General features: G+C 36.5%; 1 protein-coding gene across 1 annotated transcript; it reads left to right on the forward strand.

Annotated features, from left to right (window-relative positions):
- Positions 1-3,205: 3,205 nt before the first annotated feature.
- On the forward strand, positions 3,206-22,487 carry LOC102169462 (kelch-like protein 13; the record flags this gene model as incomplete). Its single annotated transcript, XM_018045623.1, is given in 4 exon segments — positions 3,206-3,338; positions 3,883-4,079; positions 11,691-12,486; positions 22,374-22,487. Coding segments are annotated over 4 exon segments (1,240 nt in total), but the record flags the coding sequence as incomplete, so codon positions are not given.
- Between the last annotated feature and the right edge of the window lie 405 nt (positions 22,488-22,892).

Consider the following 22,892-nt stretch of genomic DNA (forward strand, 5'->3'; position numbering starts at 1 on the left):
TTATTTAACTTATATGCAGAGTACATCATGAGAAATGCTTCGCTGGAGGAAGCACAAGCTGGAATCAAGATTGCTGGGAGAGATATCAATAACCTCAGATATGCAAATGACACCACTCTTTTGGCAGAAAGTGAAGAGGAGCTAAAAAGCCTCTGATGAAAGTGAAAGAGGAGAGTGAAAAAGTTGGCTTAAAGCTCAGAAAACAAAGATCATGGCATCTGGTCCCATCACTTCATGGGAAATAGATGGGGAAACAGTGGAAGCAGTGTCAGACTTTATTTGGGGGGGCTCCAAAATCCCTGCAGATGGTGATTGCAGCCATGAAATTAAAATACATTTACTCCTTGGAAGGAAAGTGATGACCAACCTAGACAGCATGTTCAAAAGCAGAGATATTACTTTGCCAACAAAGGTCTGTCTAGTCAAGGCTATGGTTTTTCCAGTAGTCATGTATGCATGTGAGAGTTGGACTGTGAAGAAAGCTGAGCACTGAAGAACTGATGCTTTTGAACTGTGGTGTTGGAGAAGACTCTTAAGAGTCCCTTGGACTGCAAGGAGATCCAACTAGTCCATTCTAAAGGAGATCAGTCCTGGGTGTTCTTTGGATGCAATGATGCTAAAGCTGAAACTCCAGTACTTTGGCCACCTCATGCGAAGAGTTGACTCATTGGAAAAGACGCTGATGCTGGGAGGGATTGGGGGCAGGAGTAGAAGGGGACGACAGAGGATGAGATGGCTGGATGGCATCACTGACTCGATGGATTTGAGTTTGAGTGAACTCTGGGAGTTGGTGATGGACAGGGAGGCCTGGCGTGCTGCAATTCATGGGTTCGTAAAGAGTCAGACACCACTGAGTGACTGAACTGAACTGAACCACACCCCATGAAATTCTGTGCATCCACTATAAAGAATAGATTTGTGTGTTTTGAGACACAGAGCTTCCCATGTTATGTGCTCAGGTGAATTGTTTAAAATGCATAACAGTACATATAGTATCCTACTCTTAAAAATCCTATATGTGTACAAGCAAAAGGTAGATTATGTATATGTGTAGAAAGAGATCTGGAAGTACATAAACTAAACTGTTATCAATAGTTACTCTTAGTAAGTAGAAGAGGTGGACTTTTTGTTTTCAGTTTATGTCCTTCTGTATTTTTATCACAAGCATATAAAATTTTTGAAATCTGAAATTTGTCTGAAGGAGAAAAAAGCCAAGCCCTTGAAAGCCAAACTTTTCATCCTAAACCCTAATTCAGTTCCTGTTCTCTCATCTTTACCTTTATAGTTTACCACCAGTGAGTACTATACGTACAATTCATTTTATTATTGAGATTAGGTTCACAAATAAAGTTCTTGGTTTCTAGTTAGCTTGTTATAAAATTCAGGTTCTACATGTTGATTTTTAAAAAAATACCAAGTGATGGCATCTGGGTAAAGTCTGGCTTGTTTGTTCAAGCATTCACTGAATATTTGTGAAGTGCCCATGGTTTGCACTGGGGAATTCAGATACCCTAGTCTTCTACCTGATGGTTCCCTCCTCTTCAGTTGCAGCCCCAGTGGTTGCGTTCAGGACTTTCCAGTGCTCATATGCTCATTTATGTTTAAAAGGCGATCCACTGAAACTTAATTGCAATTTACACACTATATGTGAATTTTCAAAGAGCCACTTTTTACTTTCTGCATGTAAATATTTCTCTAAAATGGACATCTGTTTTTAACCTCTACTTTTCTAAATAACAGGGATGGGAGATGATTTAGCAATGGAAAATATTGAGCAGGCATTGGGGGAGAATGTTTGCATTTACAATGGAAAAGGGGTATTTGTGAAAGAGTTGATATTTGTGAGCAAAAACATATGTCAATCACTGTTGAAGAGCGAAAAATATGATACATAATCCTGTTCCAAAGTATATGTATAATGTATAAATATTTTTAGAATTAAAATATTTATATTTCTCTCCAGAGAGAAAGTGGCTGGATCATATTATCTCTTTGAAGTTCTAGTTCTGTAGATTCAACCATTTTCTTTAGAAAGCCATTTAAAAATTATGATGAGAAGATGTTTAGACTAAGATTTATATTATACATATGTGCAGGATCGATATTTCTGAAACTGCATTCTTCAGTATGCCGTGCCTTCTGCTTCTTAAATCCGTGAATCACAACTTTAAATAAAAGTTTTATGTGGGGGTCATTAAAATATGAAGGGGATAGAATAATTCTACTGTTAGTTTTTGTTATATTATTTGAAAGTAATTTGTATGAATATCTTCATGATTTTTTTATAAGTATCTTCATGAGTCTTTATGATTTTTTACATTTCCATTGTTGAAACTACAGACTCCATCTTGAAAAATTATCATTTTGAGCTTCATTGTTAAGTTGTATATTATCTTCTTTTTATGCATTTCACCAGCCTGTTATAATCTTAACAGTGTTTCATTTTTCCCAGAGTAGACCAAGGAAACAGCTGCCTGCTTATCATTGGTTGGGCTCTTCAAGGGAATGGATGGTGGAGCTAATCAACAGGGATTCTTATCAGCAGAGCCCTGTCCCTCCTCTGAACTGTGGGTGTCAGCCTATTAATTCTCCACTAAACTTTAAGCATTTGGGGACAATTGTGTCTCGCGTTGGAGCTCCCTGGGCACTTTTTTCCAGAGATAATTAAATTTCAAACTTCAAAGATAATTGATCAAGCAGGAGCAAGTATATCAAATACTGAATATAAGGATGTCTAACACAGTTCCTTGTTTTGTAAGAGGTGGAATAATCTAGTTGGCAGAAAGCAACTCCTATTTTGCAGTTAGCACAGATGCTCTGAACCTTTCTTTTTCAAACAACAAAAATAAGCAAGTGAAAACCAAGAATAAAAGAACTATATATTATAGAATATATATTATTATGGAAAGGAATTATAGTGTAACACCCTAATTCTGCACATGGGAAAATGAAAGTGTACATGATAGTTTTTTTCAGAATAATAAAAGCCAATGATTGTAAAAATAAGTGAACATATATGCTCTTTTCCTTATTTGTTCTTTATTGTCACATATCAAGTAAGCTGTTCAGTTTTTTTTTCTTCTGAGTCATTATTCTACTGGCTTTATGTTCCGCAGACATTAGTATATCAAGAGAATTTTAGCACACAGAAACTTGTGTTCCCATTTTACCTTGACGAGTGGCTCATCTCATGTTCTTCTTGTAGGGATTTGACCAGCTCCGACTTGAAGGATTGCTCTGTGATGTGACCCTGATGCCGGGGGACACAGATGATGCTTTTCCTGTGCACAGAGTCATGATGGCCTCTGCTAGTGATTACTTCAAGGCTATGTTCACAGGTAGCTTGCCTTCTAAACTCTACCTCCATATTAAAACAATAAGAAAAATAAGTGTTTAAATCTTTTCATTGCTAGAGGAAGATTCAGTGCTTTTGTTCCATTGTCTTTACAAGAAGAGTTTTAAAGGAATAGACACCCAGTATGTGTGTTTGTGGGTGGTGCTTTTTTAACTTGGAAAATGGATATACCTTTTTTATACCTCTGTCTACCTTTATTTCATAGCTTTGCTTTTCCAGACACATATCTGAATGGGCCATCAGAGACTAATACAATGTCACTAGTACAATCTCTAATCCATCAAAAGATGTGAAGTGCCGTAACATTTTGGAGGCACTTGCATCATATACCACCTCCATTAGTATAGAGATATTCCTTTTTAAGTACTCTCTTTTAACTGTAAAATATGCAGAAGCTTGACTCGGATACGAATGCTTACACAGAATAAAATTTTCCCTGATTTTATTGTATCTAATTAGCAACAGAAGTGAGTTTGACCTTAATTAAATTATCTACCTTCATTTAATTGAGTGTCTTTTCATTTAAGGTGGGATGAAAGAACAAGATTTAATGTGCATTAAGCTTCATGGCGTGAGCAAAGTCGGTTTAAGGAAAATTATTGACTTCATTTACACTGCAAAGCTTTCTCTTAATATGGACAACCTTCAAGACACACTGGAAGCTGCCAGTTTTCTACAGATTCTGCCGGTTTTGGACTTCTGCAAAGTATTTCTCATATCTGGGGTAAGACATTTTCAAATCAAATCTTTTCCTGTGATGGATAGTATTGTGGCCTGAAACTACCTGGCCTTTAGAGAGAGGTGTCATCTAGTGTATGGTCTGGAAGCAGGTTCAGGAGAAAACAGTGCAGGTGCATTTTCACAAAATAGAACCATTTGAAAAAAGCCTTCTGTGTCATCCAGTGACATTAGACAGTAATAGGGTTTGATAGCAATAAAATCCTTAACATGTTTGATAATGTTATATATTTTAATCCAGTTTTATTCCGCTTAATGATTTTATACAAGCAGGTTTTTTAAATGGAGTTCTGTGGGAAAGTCATCTGAGGTTCTAGAAATCTTTTAAGATACACTCGTCATTTTTTTTCTTCCTTTAAATATGGGACCTAGATCTTGAGAAGAACTAGCACCTATGTGTAAATCTTCTTGATTCCATGGCAACACATCACCTACTAAGTCATTTACAGCATATTTTAATAGATAACAGAGGACACATACAACCACCAGTCACTGAACTACTTATAGTCACCCACTTCCTTTGGACAGTGCCTCATTTTAGTTGAGACCCTTAAACTAATAGCACTTAATACTTACATTTATAAACTCTTAACATTTATTTACACTTATCTTAGCAACATGTGGTTGTCCTGAGGCAAACTAGGTACAGTGTCATGATTTCCTTGAAACTAATCAGTAACTACAGACACTGTTGACCTAGTACCCGTTGTCTATTATTCAAGTTCAGTACTTGTCACTTGAGATACTGGTTGTGATCAGTTCCTTAGTTTGAATGAAAAGAGCCAAACTGGGTAAAGCATGATTTATGAAGTTATAAAAATATGCATTTCTCAAAATAAAAATATTAGAAAATAAGTTTGTTCTGGATGAGTCTATTTAAAACACATTTATTTCAAGATGATATCATAGCAAATTTGTAATACTTGACAAATTTCCTGTAATTAGAATGTTGGTTCCTTAACTTCCTTGAAGCATTTATTATAGCTGTATGTTTTTACCCTTTTGAAAATGTCTTTATTTTTATAAACACTTAATATTGTCTTAAAGATTATAATCTTCATTTCAAGTATCTCTGCAGAGATGCTAAAGCCCATTTCTAAAGGAGAAGAGACATGTCCCTGACAAAGCTTACCTGTAGTATAGTTTACTCTCATTTTAAAACATTCTTGCCTATGAGCTTTTTCTTAGTACCATACTATTTCTTGTCTTTCATCTTGTTTGCTTAGGATATGTCTATGTGATTTTACATTGGAAATCTTCCTTCTCAGAATCCATGGTAATTTTTTGAGAAAAGTTGGTGGATTATTAGTTTACAAATTATATAAAATCTAACTTTTCCTTTATCCTTCTTTCATGCATTCCGTATCTTAGTTAAATATTTAGGCTTTACTCTATTACTCTTTCCTTCTCAGCAATCAAGTAAATCAGGAAAAACAGTAGCCCTGGGTGCCTTTCCTATTTATAAGAACTGAAAATGTCAGGATAATATAAATATTTTTCAAAGGTAAATATGTTTTCCATTTTCCCACAGGCTCAGTTATTATAAATAATTTAAAAATATAACAGTCTTGTAACCATGTACTTAACCCAACTGTATTGAGGAAATAGATTTGTGTTCTTAATGATATAGTCTGATTATAATTCATATAATCAAAACACTTCCTGGGTTTGAATTTCTGGAAAGAAAAATTAGCTTTGAACACAATTCTTTTCTATCTGTTCTTAACCACTTGTGTGGATGAAGAGGAACAGTGGTATACAGAAGATGAATCAGCATATCATCCACAAGACCTTTATATGTTAATTTTGAATGATATGGTTAAATATGGTAATAATTGGCATATACACACTACTACATATAAAATAAATAAGTAGTAAGAACCTACTGTCTAGCACAGGGAACTCTACTCAATACTTTGTAATAACTGATATGGGAATAGAATCTAAAACAGTGGATATATGTATAACTGATTCACTTTGCTGTACAGCAGAAAGTAACACAACATTGTAAATCAGCTATACTCCAATAAAGTTAAAAAAATAAATGAACAATTCTGTATTGCTAAAAATACCCTCAAACCCCAAATACAGTGATAAAGCCACATTTGCCTTTGGTGGGTTAGACATCCATTCTCTGTAAGGGAGCATCACGCTCAGTAGAACAAGAACCCTGCACTCTGACCTTTGCCTTCTTTTGCAGCAATACTTTTCTTTTAGGGTTGTAACTAGTATTAGGGCCTATAAGACCTATAGACCCTAATTTTGTTCTTGCTATGCTATTTTCTTGGTAGTTATAGAAAAAGAGGTCTCTGAAAAGAAAACGGAAGGATGACAGTGAAGGATATAACGCAGAGTTGGTAAAATTTTCTGTAAAACTAAAAATATTATCATTTATCATGGACATAATAAAAAATTACCTTGTTTCGTTACATACCTACAAAAATTACATTAGCTTTTGTCCTTATGACATTGCATAACTACAGCATGCTAAATTCCATGTGGCCATCCCCTGATTTAAAAACAAGTTGTAGTCAAATTTTTTATTATTTGTTTGCTGTTTGGAAATTGTACCATGTAGCATTTTCCCCACATTATTACTGTTATGGAGGATTATAGGCTAGCCCATAAAACCCAATTTAATGTCAGGTTACTGAAATAGAACAATTTGTAATTGAACTGGAAAAAATTGAAATTTAAGTTTACACTTATACAGAGTAAACAGAGCAGGTGATGAAGGTGAGCAAGAAATCATTTTCTTTTTACATAAAAGCATATCTAATCAGAGAATGAAACTTCTCTGTGCTTTAGACTCGGTGTACTTTCTTTAAACTCATTTTTTTTAAGTTTATTTTTTTTTTTCTTGATACAGGTCTATCATTGGTTCCACCTGTACATTTATTGTTACTGATCGGGTTGGGGAGCTCACAATGAAATGTACAGAAATTTATTGAGGTGACTGGGGTCATGAAGAGTGGGAGACAGTGGAAAACAAGAGAGGCACATTTGTTGGAGACCAAAGGAGTTCTCTAAGGGAACAATGAAGGGAATCAGAGGAAGTTATTGGAAAAGACAGCTTCTTTTGCTATTATGTGACCATAGCAGCAGCAAGGATGTTTTTTTGAGGAATGTTCTTTTGGGGAAAGGATGTTCTTTTTGATGTAAGGATTTCCTGTATAGTACATGCATTTGACATTCTTTCTTTCATAAAGACTGGATTTACCCATTAAGCTTAATTAACATGTCTTTCCAGGTAATGTTTTTGCTTTGGGGGAGGCTCAATGCAAATTAGAGAAAATATTTTATGAGTAATTTTAAAATGAATCAAAACTGTCTCTCCCCATTAAACCAGTCTTGTTTTTCTTCTTGTCAAGGCTGATACTCAGCAAGTAGTACCCAGATACCAGTTGTTTATGGTTGAGTATCTGTTCTGATTAGTTGGTACTCAAATATTCTAAATATCATCCCTGCATATAACTTTAATCAGCCCATTCTTGCCCATCTGGGATTCTGTAAGGAAAGAAGAGTCTCAGCCTGGGCCTAAACCAACTCATCCCCCCAAAGACCATTATGATAACTATTGCATCCACCAGGGCAAGTGCATTCAAAGTGCAAAGGAATAAGAAAATAGGATTCCCCAAGCTGGACACACCCTCAAAACTCACCTCAAATGGTGTTAATCATCTGAAGAGAAACAAGACTGGGAGAGAAAGGTTTTAGTTTTCTTATCATCCCTTTGTTCTTCTTACCAAAAGGCCCCTTTCTTGTGTCCTGTGGTATTCTCACCTGTGGAAGGAAGCTTGGGAGAAGATACCTGTTATGTCCTGTATCCCTCAAAGTAGCTTGTTTGACTACTTCTCAGTCTTTTTCTGTGAACGTGCTTTCTCTCTTTGCATTGGTTGCATTGGTTGTACTTGAGGTCAAAGTTTCATTTTAATAAACTAGATAGCACCATGGAGAATTTGGTACATTGAATGTCTGAAGAGCGCCACCTCCCCCCGCTCCAATTTACCAGTGAATTTCTTAGTGTTTGCTCTTCCCTTGAGAGGACCAAAAGCAGATAGTCATTTGCTTTTTTATTTTCCTAAATGGAAATTTATTTGTATAAGACACTGAACTTGAACAACATAACATCACAGATTACTGATGAAACCTGTCATTAAAATATCAAATTATGTTAATCACAGCATTAGGTACATCAGGTGTGATTCAAACAACTTAATATTGCAGCAATGAGTACCAGTATGTTAATGAAAATTGAAAATCATGATGCTTAGAACTGCCTTTAGGATGACCATGAAGGTTCTACTGTAACCAGTAGAATGATTTATAAATTATATCAAGGAAACTTAAATGTGTACTTGATTGTTTTTTAAAATAATGCTGTTGGTTCTCATAAGAAGTTGAGAAATTTTGTCCTTTTTTGCTTCTCTATCCTTTAAAACTCTAATATAATTACCTGGCTTAACTTCTGTAATGACTCTTCTTTGGAATTTTGGCCAGGGTATATATTCAGATGAAATTAGAGTTCTTTCTGCTTATGAGGTATTTTAAAATAAGCTTTAAATTCATATTTTACATTTTTCAAATGTATTCTGTACCTGAATTGCATTATATATTATGTTACTGCACATATTCATTATTTTGTAATGTCTAAGGTTAGATGTTTGGGACTATGCTAGCTGAAGCACTTTTAAAAATCATGACTGAGAATGGATTACAATGAGCTATAATTGAATAATCCTGTATTTTTCCAAAACTTGTTTACTGTAATTCCATCATTTTTGATCTGCTTATAATAACTGTTATTCTACACTGTGCATCTACAGTCCCTATAGTCTACAATTAACTTTTTAGCTTTAATTGCATGCACTTCATAATTAATTTCCTGTTACATATTTTCTTATCTGAGTCTCATTTTAAAATTAATAAGACTCTAGTAATTTGCTGTGTTAATTCAGCAGATATTCTATTTTTAGTTGTATTTATCATCACATCTTTAATTTTTAAATTGCTGATAATCATGGCATTTAACCTTTTTTATATACCCACAGTGTGGTAGCTATGGTACATGAGCTATAGAAAATACTTAGTCCTTCTATCAAGAAGATGACTAGTCAGAAGGTTATGAAATACCATTCTCTGGTGATCTTTTTTTAAAGGAAAGAGTAGGCAGCTAGCTATATTAGCTAGGCAATCTGTCAAGGTTTTCCTAGTCCTGAGAATCTGTATATCTGATATATAGAAGGGATTTTCAAAATGCCCTTAAATACAATGTAGTTTTTTTTTTATCCTGTTGTTTTAAAAACTGTTTCCTTATTGAATGATACTGAAGAAGGAAAAGAGGAAGGAACTGAATATCTTGATCCCAGTTCTGAATTACACAGATTGGTTTCTAATCTTTAATCTCGGTTTATATTCCAGTTCCAGTTCAGTTACTCAGTCGTGTCCGACTCTTTGCAACCCCATGAATCGCAGCACGCCAGGCCTCCCTGTCCATCACCAACTCCCGGAGTTTACTCAAACTCATGTCCACTGAGTCGGTGATGCCATCCAGCCATCTCATCCTCTGTCATCCCCTTCTCCTCCTGCCCTCAATCAGGGGGGCATCAGGGTCTTTTCCAGTGAGTCAACTCTTTGCATGAGGTGGCCGAAGTATTGGAGTTTCAGCTTTAGCATCAGTCCTTCCTTTATATATGCTATAAATTTAGAATTAATTTTGGTGACTAACAGCCAATGCTATTATTTTGCCCATTTAAAATATAGTCTTTATTGTTTTAATTTTTTTATTTGTAATCAATCATATCAGTGATGAAAAGAATCTGCATACTCAGGAAATACATTTGTGCTTTCATCGTTGTTTGCTTATCCATATTAGCAAACATCTTCAAAAATGAAAATTACTCTTGCTTTGGGGAAGGACTATGTCTTACCCCATAAAGTAGGTCTATTACCCCAAACAGGAATACCTTCCACCTGGGGTGATTTGGGCAATGAGGTATTAATTGTAACTTTATTTATGCAACTTTAAAATTGTGTCAGACACCAACCTGCCACCCCTAAAAGTGTATTAAAGTGTACTTTTTATTAACCAAGTTATCGAATACTATTAAACTGTGTGTTTGAAAAGGGCCGTAAGTTGTTTATTTATTTTTCCTAGTCCTCCTGTGTTACAATTTATTTTAGGTATTTTTAAATACATAGGTATCAAGTATAACAACAATTTTAAATTGTTGATGATTTTTGTGCAGCAAATCTGCCTAAAAGAGTTCAAATTCTTCTTGAGTAATAATTTATGAAAATAGCAACATGTGTGTGTATGTGTTGGCCTTCAAACTTTCAGTGGTATTATGTCATAACTGGGCTGTGACTTTATGCAGAGGAGTCATGCTTTTCATCTCATTTCAGCTTTTCAATAACAAGATGATAGAAGGATTCACCAATTTTCTCTTAACCATCTGCCAGTCGGTTAACAATACAGTGGCACCCGTGAGCTTTATGTGACATTTGTGAACACACACCCTGACAAAATTAAGCAAAAAAAATCCTGAGTCCTTTGCCTGTGACTTGTCTCTGTGTTTGTACATACACACACACACATACAATCACAAAGAGATTTGTATGGCAGTCTTGTTTTTGTGATTTATGCTTTACATATTTGCTGATTTGATTTTCCTACTTTTCACTTTTGACTGATTAGCCCTTAGAACATTGAAAAGACTTCCTGCCAAAGATGGGCCTCTCCATAGCTTCTCTCCTTTTCATGACTTCTGCTTTTGCTGTATTTTGCTCTGTGCTGGGGCGATCTGAGGGGCTAACGTGGACTCCAGGCAGAGCTGGGGTATGCCGAGAGTAAGAGAGTCGCTAAGGAAAAGTGTGGTGCAGCCATCAGCAAACTTACTGGAAACTAAACTACATGAATAACTTGATGCAAAATCACCCATTCCATTCCCCAAGAAAGTGATTCCCTTGTTTCTATTTCTACATAAAGAATATGGAAAATAAATTCACCCTAGGAATAATGGCCCTATTAAATTATCTTCACTATAAGCAATAACTTTTGAAGGAATCAAAATGAATGATAGTGATGAATGATGCCTGTTGATATGAAAGAAATTTAGGGATCAGGTACTAGAGCTTTTCTCTTTGTGGATCTGCTAGCTGAGTTGCTTTTAAGAATTATGACTGAAAAGTGAATTGAGATGATTCATTATAGAATAGCTTTCTATTTTTGCAGAACTTCCATCTGGCCAGAACTTTCTTAGTATTTGCAGGGTAATGGTGAGGACACATTTTTGAAGAAAGAAAATAATTATGTTGGCCATAGTCAAGTTATACCATTGTTTCTTAGAGTAACTTTCCATCTACTGACTCTGAACAAGCATTTTCTTTTAGTCTCCTTTCTATTGGATTAGGTAAGGGTGTTTTGTGAATTCTCTTTAAATAGTTAATATATGGAGAAAAGAATCTTAATTTTCATCTATATGGACAGTAAAAAGTATATTTCCTCATTCTAGAGTAGGTATTTATATATCCAGGTATGAGTGCCACGAAAGTAGTTGGGTTTTAATTATTATTCTTTTTTGGATTGGCTTAATAGGTCACTTTAGACAATTGTGTCGAAGTTGGGAGGATTGCCAACACCTACAATCTGACAGAAGTGGATAAATATGTTAACAGTTTCGTGTTGAAGAATTTTCCTGCATTGCTGAGCACCGGGGAGTTCTTGAAACTCCCTTTTGAACGTCTTGCCTTCGTGCTTTCCAGTAATAGCCTTAAGCATTGCACTGAACTTGAGCTCTTTAAGGCTACCTGTCGCTGGCTACGCCTGGAAGAGCCTCGGATGGACTTTGCTGCAAAGTTAATGAAGAACATACGATTTCCACTAATGACACCACAGGAGCTCATTAATTACGTGCAAACCGTGGATTTCATGAGAACTGACAATACGTGTGTGAATCTCCTTTTGGAAGCCAGCAATTACCAAATGATGCCATATATGCAGCCAGTGATGCAGTCAGACAGGACTGCCATTCGGTCTGACACCACTCATTTGGTTACGCTAGGAGGAGTGCTGAGGCAGCAGCTGGTTGTCAGCAAGGAATTGCGCATGTATGATGAAAAGGCCCATGAGTGGAAGTCCTTAGCCCCCATGGATGCCCCAAGGTACCAGCATGGCATTGCCGTCATTGGAAATTTCCTCTACGTCGTTGGAGGACAGAGCAATTATGACACAAAAGGAAAAACGGCAGTTGATACAGTCTTCAGATTTGATCCGCGATACAATAAGTGGATGCAAGTTGCATCTCTAAATGAGAAACGCACCTTCTTCCACCTCAGTGCCCTCAAAGGATACCTGTATGCAGTTGGTGGACGAAATGCAGCTGGTGAACTGCGTAAGTGTGTGTATGTCTATTAAGCACAAAGGCTGATTTCTTTACCCCCAGATTCTAGTCAGATCATAAAATAAGCAGTTTTATAACATCAAAGACCAACAAATGTAGCCATAATTTTATTTTAAACTGTTTTTCTTGGAAAATGTCAGAGACTATCTGAGCCTATATTGTTGGCCACACTACAAATATATCAATATGTGGCAGAGTATTTTACTGGTGCAATATCATGGTTTTCATCATAAAGGTTTAACTGAAAAGCATATTCTGCTAATTTAAATTCTAATGGAATCTTGGACAGAACTTTGACATGTTTCCTCATTTTCCATTTTTCAAAGCCCACAGAATATTTCAGTGAACAGGTTAAAATCCTTCCTTACAGAGCACTGACTTCTATAGTTGGTCCTTTTATGTAATCTGTTACCTATCCTAGCCTGCACAGTAAGATGATTTTCTTTATCTACTAAATGTTTAAAGTTCAATATTATCCAGACTTTATTTACCATGAGTATTATATATAACTATTAGTCTCAAAACTCATGTAAACTGAGCTGGTAAACTTGATTATTTGATGGTCCCTTCTTGGTCTTCCTAATGTAAAATCAGCCACTGATCTTAGATCAATAACAGAGACCAATACTTTGGCTATGTAAATTAACACTAATTTTGTTATCTTAGATAAAATTGGAATAAGGTAGCTGTCCAAAAAGAAGTCAGGAAGATCTCATTTTATATCAGGTTTTACATATCTGTCATTACCATCATTGTTTGCTCTTTTTTTCACCCATCTTCCTTTATTCTCTGTTCTAAATAGAGTCCTTGGAGTTGACCAGTATTCTAGGCTCCATATGCCTGGGGAAGTTTAAGATATTGGCATTGGCTCTGGATAAATTCAGAGTAATTTTCAGAATCTTTTTCTTCAGTATTCTAAAAAGTAGAAGGTGGTCTCAGTTCAGTTCAGTTGCTCAGTCGTGTCCAACTCTTTGCGACCCCATGAATCGCAGCACGCCAGGCCTCCCTGTCCATCACCAACTCCCGGAGTTTACCCAAACTCATGTCCATTGAGTTGGTTTTGCCATTCAGCCATCTCATCCTCTGTGGTCTAGTAGATTTGAAAATAAGCTATTTGTTGGAAATAAAAAGATCTGCTCTCAGCTCTTATTCTTTTCAGCTTATCAAGCTCTTTCTTGTTAGTGACATGGTCTTAATGTTACTGATGTTTTCTACCCATGTTTTTTTTTTTTCCTTTGTTGTCACAATGATATTTCTTCTAAGGCCAGACTTCCCAGATTGTTGGACTAGCTTTCAGAATTATGAAGCAGACAGGTTTTCCAGTGTGTTTTCTTTTTTTTTAAATTTAAATTTGTTTATTTTAATTGGAGGCTAATTACTTTACAATATTGTATTGGTTTTGCCATACACCAACATGAATCTGCCACGGATGTACACGTGTTCTCCATCCTGAACCCCCCTACCACCTCCCTCCCTGTACCATCAAAGATGGTAACGATAACCCTGTATGTGAGAGAACAAAAGAGACACAGATGTATAGAACAGTCTTCCAGTATATTTTAATAATCAGACTTCTAAAAGCACTTGACACATGAATACCCTTTGTGTAGAGCTGTCCTTTCCTCAGTTAACCCACACACATTATTTACATGTTATTATACTCTTTTAAATTTATGGTATCTTAAAATAAGCAGAAGAGGCAAGTGGTGACTTGGCACTTTCTTAGAAAAACCACTTATATAAAATAATCTTTACAAGTTTACAATTTATAGGTCATCAAACCCCTCAATCCATGGCCATTTTGAAACTTCTTTTCTCTAAGGAAATTGCTCCAGTTTTAAGTCACTGCTTGCTTGGTGATTTTTCACACCCCTGTTAATATGCAGCTATTAAGTCTTCAATATATTTTTCCTAATATTAATTAGAGGCCTTACTCTTCTGAGAATTTATCATCTTCAGGCCAAGGAGAGTCATTACATAAGACTAAGGTGCTAGAGGCTTCCTTCTTCTGACTTAATCCTCACCCTGTTTGAGTTCTTCCCACATTATACTCAATTGGGAACAACAAGTACACTACCTTGTTGGGCAAGTGACTGGCTTCCTTGCCCTTCGGAAATCACCTCCTTCATCTCTTATTAAAAATAGTATTCTGTGTTTCAGTTTGAAAGTTACAGGATACAAGAGAATCATGCTTTTCACGTGTGAGTCCTAAATTTATTACTCTTCGACTATAGTTAGACTTAAAACGCAATCACCCAGAGCTTAAGCCTAAGGATAATGATTTACATGTTCTAAAAAGAAGACTCTCCACTCTAGATGATAAATATAGGTCCACTTTTATCTTAATTCATCAACTGCATTTTCATAAAGGAATGTATGATTATACTATAGATACAAACCCTCATTATCAAAAGACAACTATAATTCCATTGAGGCCAACTACTTAGTATTTCTTTTTCTTTGAAGAAATTATCTCCTAGAATCTAGAAGTGACTAAACCTTTGTAGAAAAGGATTGCTTCCCTTAAAATTAACATACCCAGCAAATCCATGCTGTTGCATATTGTTTTAATTGTTTTTGGCTGCGCCACACAGTATATAAAATCTGAGTTCCCTGACCAGGGATCAAATCCATGACTCCTGCACTGGGAACGCAGAGGCTTAACCTCTGGATCACCAGGGAAGTCCCTATGGTACATATTTTAAGTTAAAATATATGGGAAGTTTTTTTTAAAAAAATCATGTGACTTATTAAGTATACTTCAGTTGGGAGTCTTGATTCCAGGAGAATCTTCAGGCCCTAAAGAGCCATTACATAAAACCAAGTAGCAAGAAGCTTCATATTTTTTTTTCTGACTCACCCCACACCTTTGAGTTCCCCCTGTTTTATACCCACGTGGAAGTAAGAAGTAGACAGACACATCTCGTCACATTCTGTATTGCTGAGGTGAGCAAAGCCAGTGTAACCCATCCAGAGAAACATTATCAATGTGTTCTCTTGCTCCATTGTTGTTGTTCAGTTGCTCAGTCGTGTCTGACTCTTTGCGACCCCATGGACTGCAGCACGCCAGGCTTCCCTGTCCTTCACCATCTCCCAGAGCTTGCCCAAACTCATGTCCATTGAGTCAGTGATGCCATCCAACCATCTCATCCTCTGCCGCCCCCTTCTCCTTTTGCCTTCAATCCTGCTCTGTAAGTGGTTTTTAATGGAAACCCCCTCTCTCCACTCCACTCTAACATCTGTTGTGATAACTTAATATTTCCACCTTAACTGATTATGTTGACATATTCATATGTCAGTGTAAATAGAGAAGGGGATAGGAATGGGTGTCAGAAAAAACGGATTGATAGGAAAATCATTTCACAGTTTAACCGGTTCATTAGTATCAGTACATCATTTATTCTTTATATACACAATAACCACTGCCTCTATATAATGATGAAAAGAAGACAGTGGCAGCATCTACAAGACATTTTAGATCATTTAAGTGGATTTGCCCTTTTAAAATCTTTCCATGGTGTGTATGGACCCAAGCCCATAGTACATCAAACCATAATATTAGTGTCTGTGTGTGAGAGCCTGATTTATTGCTAAAATATAATTCCTTAGAAATGCTACTTTCTTTTGACATCAGGTACAATGGAAAACTGGGGAAAGCTTAGAGTAGCTGTCACTTAAGAGAAAAAGGAGTCAGTTATTTCTGGTATCTTTCAAAATTGCATCATATAAGAAATCAATCTTCCACTGAAGTTTTCTGTATTGAGGAGAAATATGACAGCTCAGGTATCTTTCACTGCAGTTAAATATTAATAAGTCAGAGTTCCAAATAATGAAGTAACCCTGTATTAAAATTTTCCAAATAAATATACAATAAAATTACTGAAATTTATCAGATACCTCCATATCCCTTAGTAGATTTGCAGTTTCTTTGTTAAGTGACATATTACTAACTGGCACTCTACGATTCTAGAGACCATCCCCGCTTTCTGAGAGCCCTCAATATGCAAATAATTTTCTTCAGGACTAATCTCTTTCCTAATGTCAAAGAACAAGTAAATCCTGAACTCCAGTGTAATCACCTGAGAAAATCAGAATCCCTGAGATAGGTGAAACAACCAACCTAACTGAATTTCTTAAATTATAGAGGATCTCTAATTTACATACCAGGTCACCAGACTACTGAAAATGATTCTCTAGAATAGACAATACAGTGCCAAGAAGGAAATCTTCTTGATTTTCCAGGCTATAGGATCTCTGTCACAACTAATCAGCTCTGCCATTGTATTGTGAAAGCAACTATAGACAGTTTGTTTATAAACAAATGAGTGAAGTTGTATTCCAATAAAGCTTTATATATGAACACAGAAATTTGAATCCCGTATAATTTTAATATTACACAAAATATTTTTCTTTGATTTTTTTCAAGCTATTTAAATATGTGAGATCAATTCGTGTTTTTATCTTGTGGGACAGACAAAAGGAGATGACATACTGGAATTGGCTTATAGGCTGTAGTTTGCCTGACCTTCCCTGTTCTGCTGCTGCTACTGCCAAGTCACTGCAGTCATGTCCAACTCTGTGCGACCCCATAGATGGCAGCCCACCAGGCTCCCCCGTCCCTGGGATTCTCCAGGCAAGAACACTAGAGTGGTTTGCCATTTCCTTCTCCAATGCATGAAAGTGAAAAGTGAAAGTGAAGTCGATCAGTCATGTCTGACTCTTAGCGACCCCATGGACTGCAGCCTACCAGGCTCCTCCGTCCATGGGATTTTCCAGGCAAGAGTACTGGAATGGGGTGCCATTGCCTTCTCTGTTCCCTGTTCTAGATTTTTCCAATTACCTCATTACCATTCCCACCTGTCATAGACTGTGATGGACTCACTGCTTTGTGGCTCCAGCTCCATGCTTGCTCATCCCTTGTCCCCTCCCCCCTCAATGTGGTTGATCCTAACATCTTGTTGCTTTGTAAATATGGAAAATAGAAATAAGGATATGAATATACATTTGTTAATTATATCTATTCTACTTTAAAACAATATATTGATTTTGCTAATGACATTAACAATCCTACCTGGAGAAAGCCAAAGGTTGACAATAAGGATTAAAAGATGGGAAAAGCTAAAGGGGATGGGTTATCTAGCTGGAAGAAGACAAATTTAGGGATCAGTTCAGTTCAGTCACTCAGTCGTGTCCTACTCTTTGTGACCTCATGGACTGTAGCGCGGCAGGCCTCCCTACCATCACCAACTCCCAGAGTTTACTCAGACTCATGTTTACTCAAACTCAAGTCAGTGATGCCATCCAACCATTTCATCCTCTGTCATCCCCTTCTCCTCCAGCCTTCAATCTTTCCCAGCATCAGGGTCTTTTCCAATGAGTCAACTCTTCGCATGAGGTGGCCAAAGTATTGGAGTTTCAGCTTCAGCATCAGTCCTTCCAATGAATATTCAGGACTGATTTCCTTTAGAATGGACTGGTTGGATCTCCTTGCAGTCCAAGGGACTCTCAAGAGTCTTCTCCAAAACCACAGTTCAAAAGCATCAATTATTCGGCTCTCAGCTTTCTTCACAGTCCAACTCTCACGTCCATACATGACTACTGGAAAAACAATAGTCTTGACTAGACGGACCTTTGTAGACAAAGTAATGTCTCTGCTTTTGAATATGCTGTCTAGGTTGGTCATAACTTTTCTTCCAAGGAGTAAGTGTCTTTTAATTTCATGGCTGCAGTCACCAACTGCAGTGATTTTGGAGCCCAGAAAAATAAAGTCAGCCACTGTTTCCACTGTTTCCCCATCTATTTGCCATAAAGTGATGCGACTGGATGCCATGATCTTAGTTTTCTGAATGTTGAGCTTTAAGCCAACTTTTTCACTCTCCTCTTTCACTTTCATCAAGAGGCTCTTTAGTTCTTCGCTTTCTGCGGTAAAGGTGGTGTCTTCTGCATATCCGAGGTTATTGATATTTCTCCCGGCAATCTTTATTTCAGTTTTTGCTTCATCCAGCCCTGCATTTCTCATGATGTACTCTGCATATAAGTTAAATAAGCAGGGTGATAATATACAGCCTTGACGTACTCCTTTCCTGATTTGGAATCAGTCTGTTGTTCCATGCCCAGTTCTAACTGGTGCTTCTTGCCCTGCATGCAGATTTCTCAAGAGGCAGGTCAGGTGGTCTGGTATTCCCATCTCTTTCAGAATTTTCCACAATTTGTTCTGATCCACACAGTCAAAGGCTTTGGAATAGTCAATAAATCAGAAGTAGATGTTTTTCTGGAACTCTCTTGCTTTTGATCCAATGGATATTGGCAATTTGATCTCTGTTTCTTCTGCATTTTCTAAATCCAGCTTGAACATCTGAAAGTTCTTGTTTAACGTACTGTTGAAGCCTGGCTTGGAGAATTTTTGAGCATTACTTAGCTGGCATGTGAGATGAGTGCAGTTGTGCAATAGTTTAAGCATTCTTTGGTATTGCCTTTCTTTGGGATTGGAATGAAAACTGACCTTTTCCAGTCCTGTGGCCACTGCTGAGTTTTCCGAATTTGCTGTCATATTGAGTGCAGCACTTTCACAGCATCATCTTTTAGGACTTGAAATAGCTGAGCTGGAATTTCATCACCTCCATTAGCTTTGTTCTTAGTGATGCTTCCTAAGGCCCACTTGACTTCACATTCCAGGATGTCTGGCTCTAGGTGAGTGATCACACCATCGTGATTATCTGGGTCATGAAGATCTTTTTTGTATAGTTCTTCTGTGTATTCTTGCCACCTCTTCTTAATGTCTTCTGCTTTTGTTTAGGTCTATACTATTTCTGTCCTTTATTGTGCCTATCTTTGCATGAAAAGTTCCCTTGGTATCTCTAATTTTCTTGAGGAGCTCTCTCGTCTTTCCCATTCTACTGTTTCCCTCTATTTCTTTGCATTGATCACTGAGGATGGCTTTCTTATCTCTCTGTTGTTTGAAACTCTGCATTCAGATGGGTATATCTTTCCTTTTCCCCTTTAAGTTTTGCTTCTCTTCTTTTCATAGCTATTAATAAGGCCTCCTCAGACAACCATTTTGCCTTTTGGCATTTCTTTTTCTTGGGGATGGTCTTGATCACTGCCTCCTGTACAATGTCACGAACCTCCATCAATAGTTCTTCAGGCATTCTGTTTATCAGATCTAATCCCTTGTATCTATTTGTCACTTCTACTGTATAATTGTAAGGGATTTGATTTAGGTCATACTTGAATGGTCTAGTGGTTTTCCCTACATTCTTCAGTTTAAGTCTGAACAAAGGAGAAGCTCCAGCAAGACAGTAGGAGGGGCAAAATTGCATTTAGAATCAAACCCCATACCTGCAAGAGATGCTCAGAGGGCTCAGACATACCTTGTATGCATTAGGACCCAGAGACCCCGCAGAGACTAAGGCAATTTAGGGATAATGAACTATTATATACTTGTTGTGTTATTGGTGCTTAATAACTGTCTTACCCTTAAAGGGCTCCTATATGAGAAAGTATAGATGGATTCTTATAACCCCGATTACCCAAAAAAAAAAAATGCAGTTAACTCACTGATAGAATAATAGCATTATCTTTCTACATAGGAAGATTTTAATAATCATGAAGAGTGAATAGCTATTCAACTTCTAGCTCCCCTTTAAAAAATAAGAGGAAACTAATGGAAACTACTTCAAAATAGATTGAATTAGACATAAGGAAAGACTGTAACAGTCTAGAAATTTCAAAGTTCAAGACAGAATTCATTAAGAAAAGCATGAAACTATAATAAAACCTATCCTTTGACATCATATAGATGGAAAAGATGATGTCCAGAAGTCATTAAAACCCTTTTGCTGATAGGATGTGTGATTAGATTATATTCATTTGTCAAATAAAACCCTACTATTAACTACTTTGCTGATGCCAGTCAATATAGTAGATTCACTCTAAGTGTAAAGAGGGTGCTACTGATATACATTAAGTAGCATTTGTTTGTCAGTTAGGTGAAAGCCATGCTGAGAGGCAAATGGAACTGAACACTCAAGGAGACATCCAGTGATTGAAAATAATTACAAACAGTATTAGAGCAGTTTTAGCTTGTCATTCATCATGGCAATAGTCCTTATTTTGGGGGAAAGATTTTGTAGAATGTTGCTACCTGATGAAAAGATTTAGAAAAAATAGAGTTGGTAAGGGTCCAAGCCCAAAGCAATGAACAAAACTAACAAGAGATTACAAAAAAAGAAAAGAATAGTAAAAACCTTTGAAATAAGACTGAAAATTCAAAACTGAAGTAGAAAAGGAAATCAGTAATGGGATATAAGAAGTGGTATAATATAGATTTTGTTAGAGGGGAAGTAGATAGTTTGTATAGTGATTTTGATGAAATTATTGAAAAGATAAAATTAATCTCTTCAATCTGTCTCTAGTTTTGCCTGTTCTCACAGTACTATTATTTTTTAAATAGGAAAACTTGTTCAAAGGATGACTTATCAATTAGGATTGCATTTTGCTGCATGGCACCCCACTCCAGTACTCTTGCCTGGAGAATCCCATGGACGGAGGAGCCTGGTGGGCTGCTGTCCAGGGACTCGCTAGAAGTCGGACACGACTGAGCGACTTCCCTTTCACTTTTCACTTTCCTGCATTGGAGAAGGAAATAGCAACCCACTCCAGTGTTCTTGCCTGGAGGATCCCACGGACAGGGGAGCCTGGTGGGCTGCCGTCTCTGGGGTCGCAGAGAGTCGGACATGACTGAAGCGACTTAGCAGCAGCAGCAGCGAAGTTTTATTCCAGTGACTTGATCAAGTCGCCCCACTCTGTATCCTCCTGCTTGCATTCCATTGCCTACAAATATGTCATGCCGTCAATTCCAGCTTCACAGGACCTGCAGGAACCTGCAGCTTTGAATTTTATTTTGAGTTTGGCACAGTGCTTTCCTGAGCAGTGTTGTGGTTCTCTTAGTAAGAAAAAAGCAGGGTTAGTGGAGACAAGCAGTTGGGTTAACAAGTGGCAGCGTCTGCAATAAATAGTATAAACTTTTCAAGTCAATCCTAATTTCGTGCTGTGGACCAGAGACCTCCTAACATCCCTATTCTGCTTTTAAAAAAAGATTACATTTTCTATCTGTCTAGACTGTCATTGGTTCTAGTCTTGATGTTATAACAGATTGATAGTTAAATAAGTTGAGGTCACTTCTCAAATACTCTGTGTTAAGGATGAAAATTTATTGCTGAGAGGAAGTACCCCTAATAAAAATTTTATTATGCTGCCAGTCATCTTCAAGTTAAGAGCAGTACTGGCTGCAGTGGTAAACTATTGGCTTTAATGTATAAATACTGAAAAATTATTGTCAGTGTCAATTTTGTAGTCTTGATATGAAATGAGCAATAGGCATCAAAACATACACCAGGCAGTGTGCATAATTTCATTATCAACTTAAACTTTTGCTTCATATCTGTTAACCTTTATTTCCTATATGGTGTATCATATAGAATCAAAGTGTTTTTCTTCCTTGTAATTTTGTTCATCTTTTCTTCCCACATATTTAGAGCAAAGAAATGGGAGAAGTATCAAATTATAAAGATGTAACAAGATCCTAGAAGAAAAGAAAGTCTAGTGATTTCTATAGTGACAGAAGTGTGTTATATTATTACATTAAATAGCTAGTCTGATGTAACATGTCTCAATATATTAACAATTCATATTAATTGCAAAATTTCAATAATTAATATTTGACCCCCAAGAATATCTCATACCTAAATAGAAATATTTCAGTTATGAGAATATTATTATTGTTCCACCTAAGGGAAAAATAATTTATTGCTAAATTTGAAATTATAAATCATATTTTAAAATCTATTCATTCTTCTTTGTTATTTTTTAAACAATAGCTACAGTAGAATGTTACAATCCAAGAACAAATGAATGGACCTACGTTGCCAAAATGAGTGAGCCCCACTATGGCCATGCTGGAACTGTGTATGGAGGCGTAATGTATATATCAGGTAAATAATTGCAAATGCAATCCATATAATACATAGATTTTTAGCTATGTTGCCATCTTTCCATATAGTGTTAATAATCCGGGAAATGGATAATCAAAATATAATTGTAGGTTTTAGAATGTATTTTTGTGTACATTTGTATGTAAATGCCTTTGGTATTTTATAAGTTTATAAGACTAGGCAGCCAACCAATCCTACTGTAATACTTAGAAGAAATTGGAAAGCTTTAAGCTTCTCCAACTTGCCTTTCAGCCCCCTTAGTCCATAGTCTAACACTCTAATAACCACCATTCATAGTCTCTATAACAACCATTAATTCATTTCTATTTAGAATTTAGCTAAACTCCATGAGGAAATATATCATTTTTTATGCACGGTAGCAGCGTTACATGTGGTATATACATG

The sequence above is a fragment of the Capra hircus genome, unplaced genomic scaffold (genome assembly GCF_001704415.2).
Source record: "Capra hircus breed San Clemente unplaced genomic scaffold, ASM170441v1, whole genome shotgun sequence".
Taxonomy (NCBI): domain Eukaryota; kingdom Metazoa; phylum Chordata; class Mammalia; order Artiodactyla; family Bovidae; genus Capra; species Capra hircus.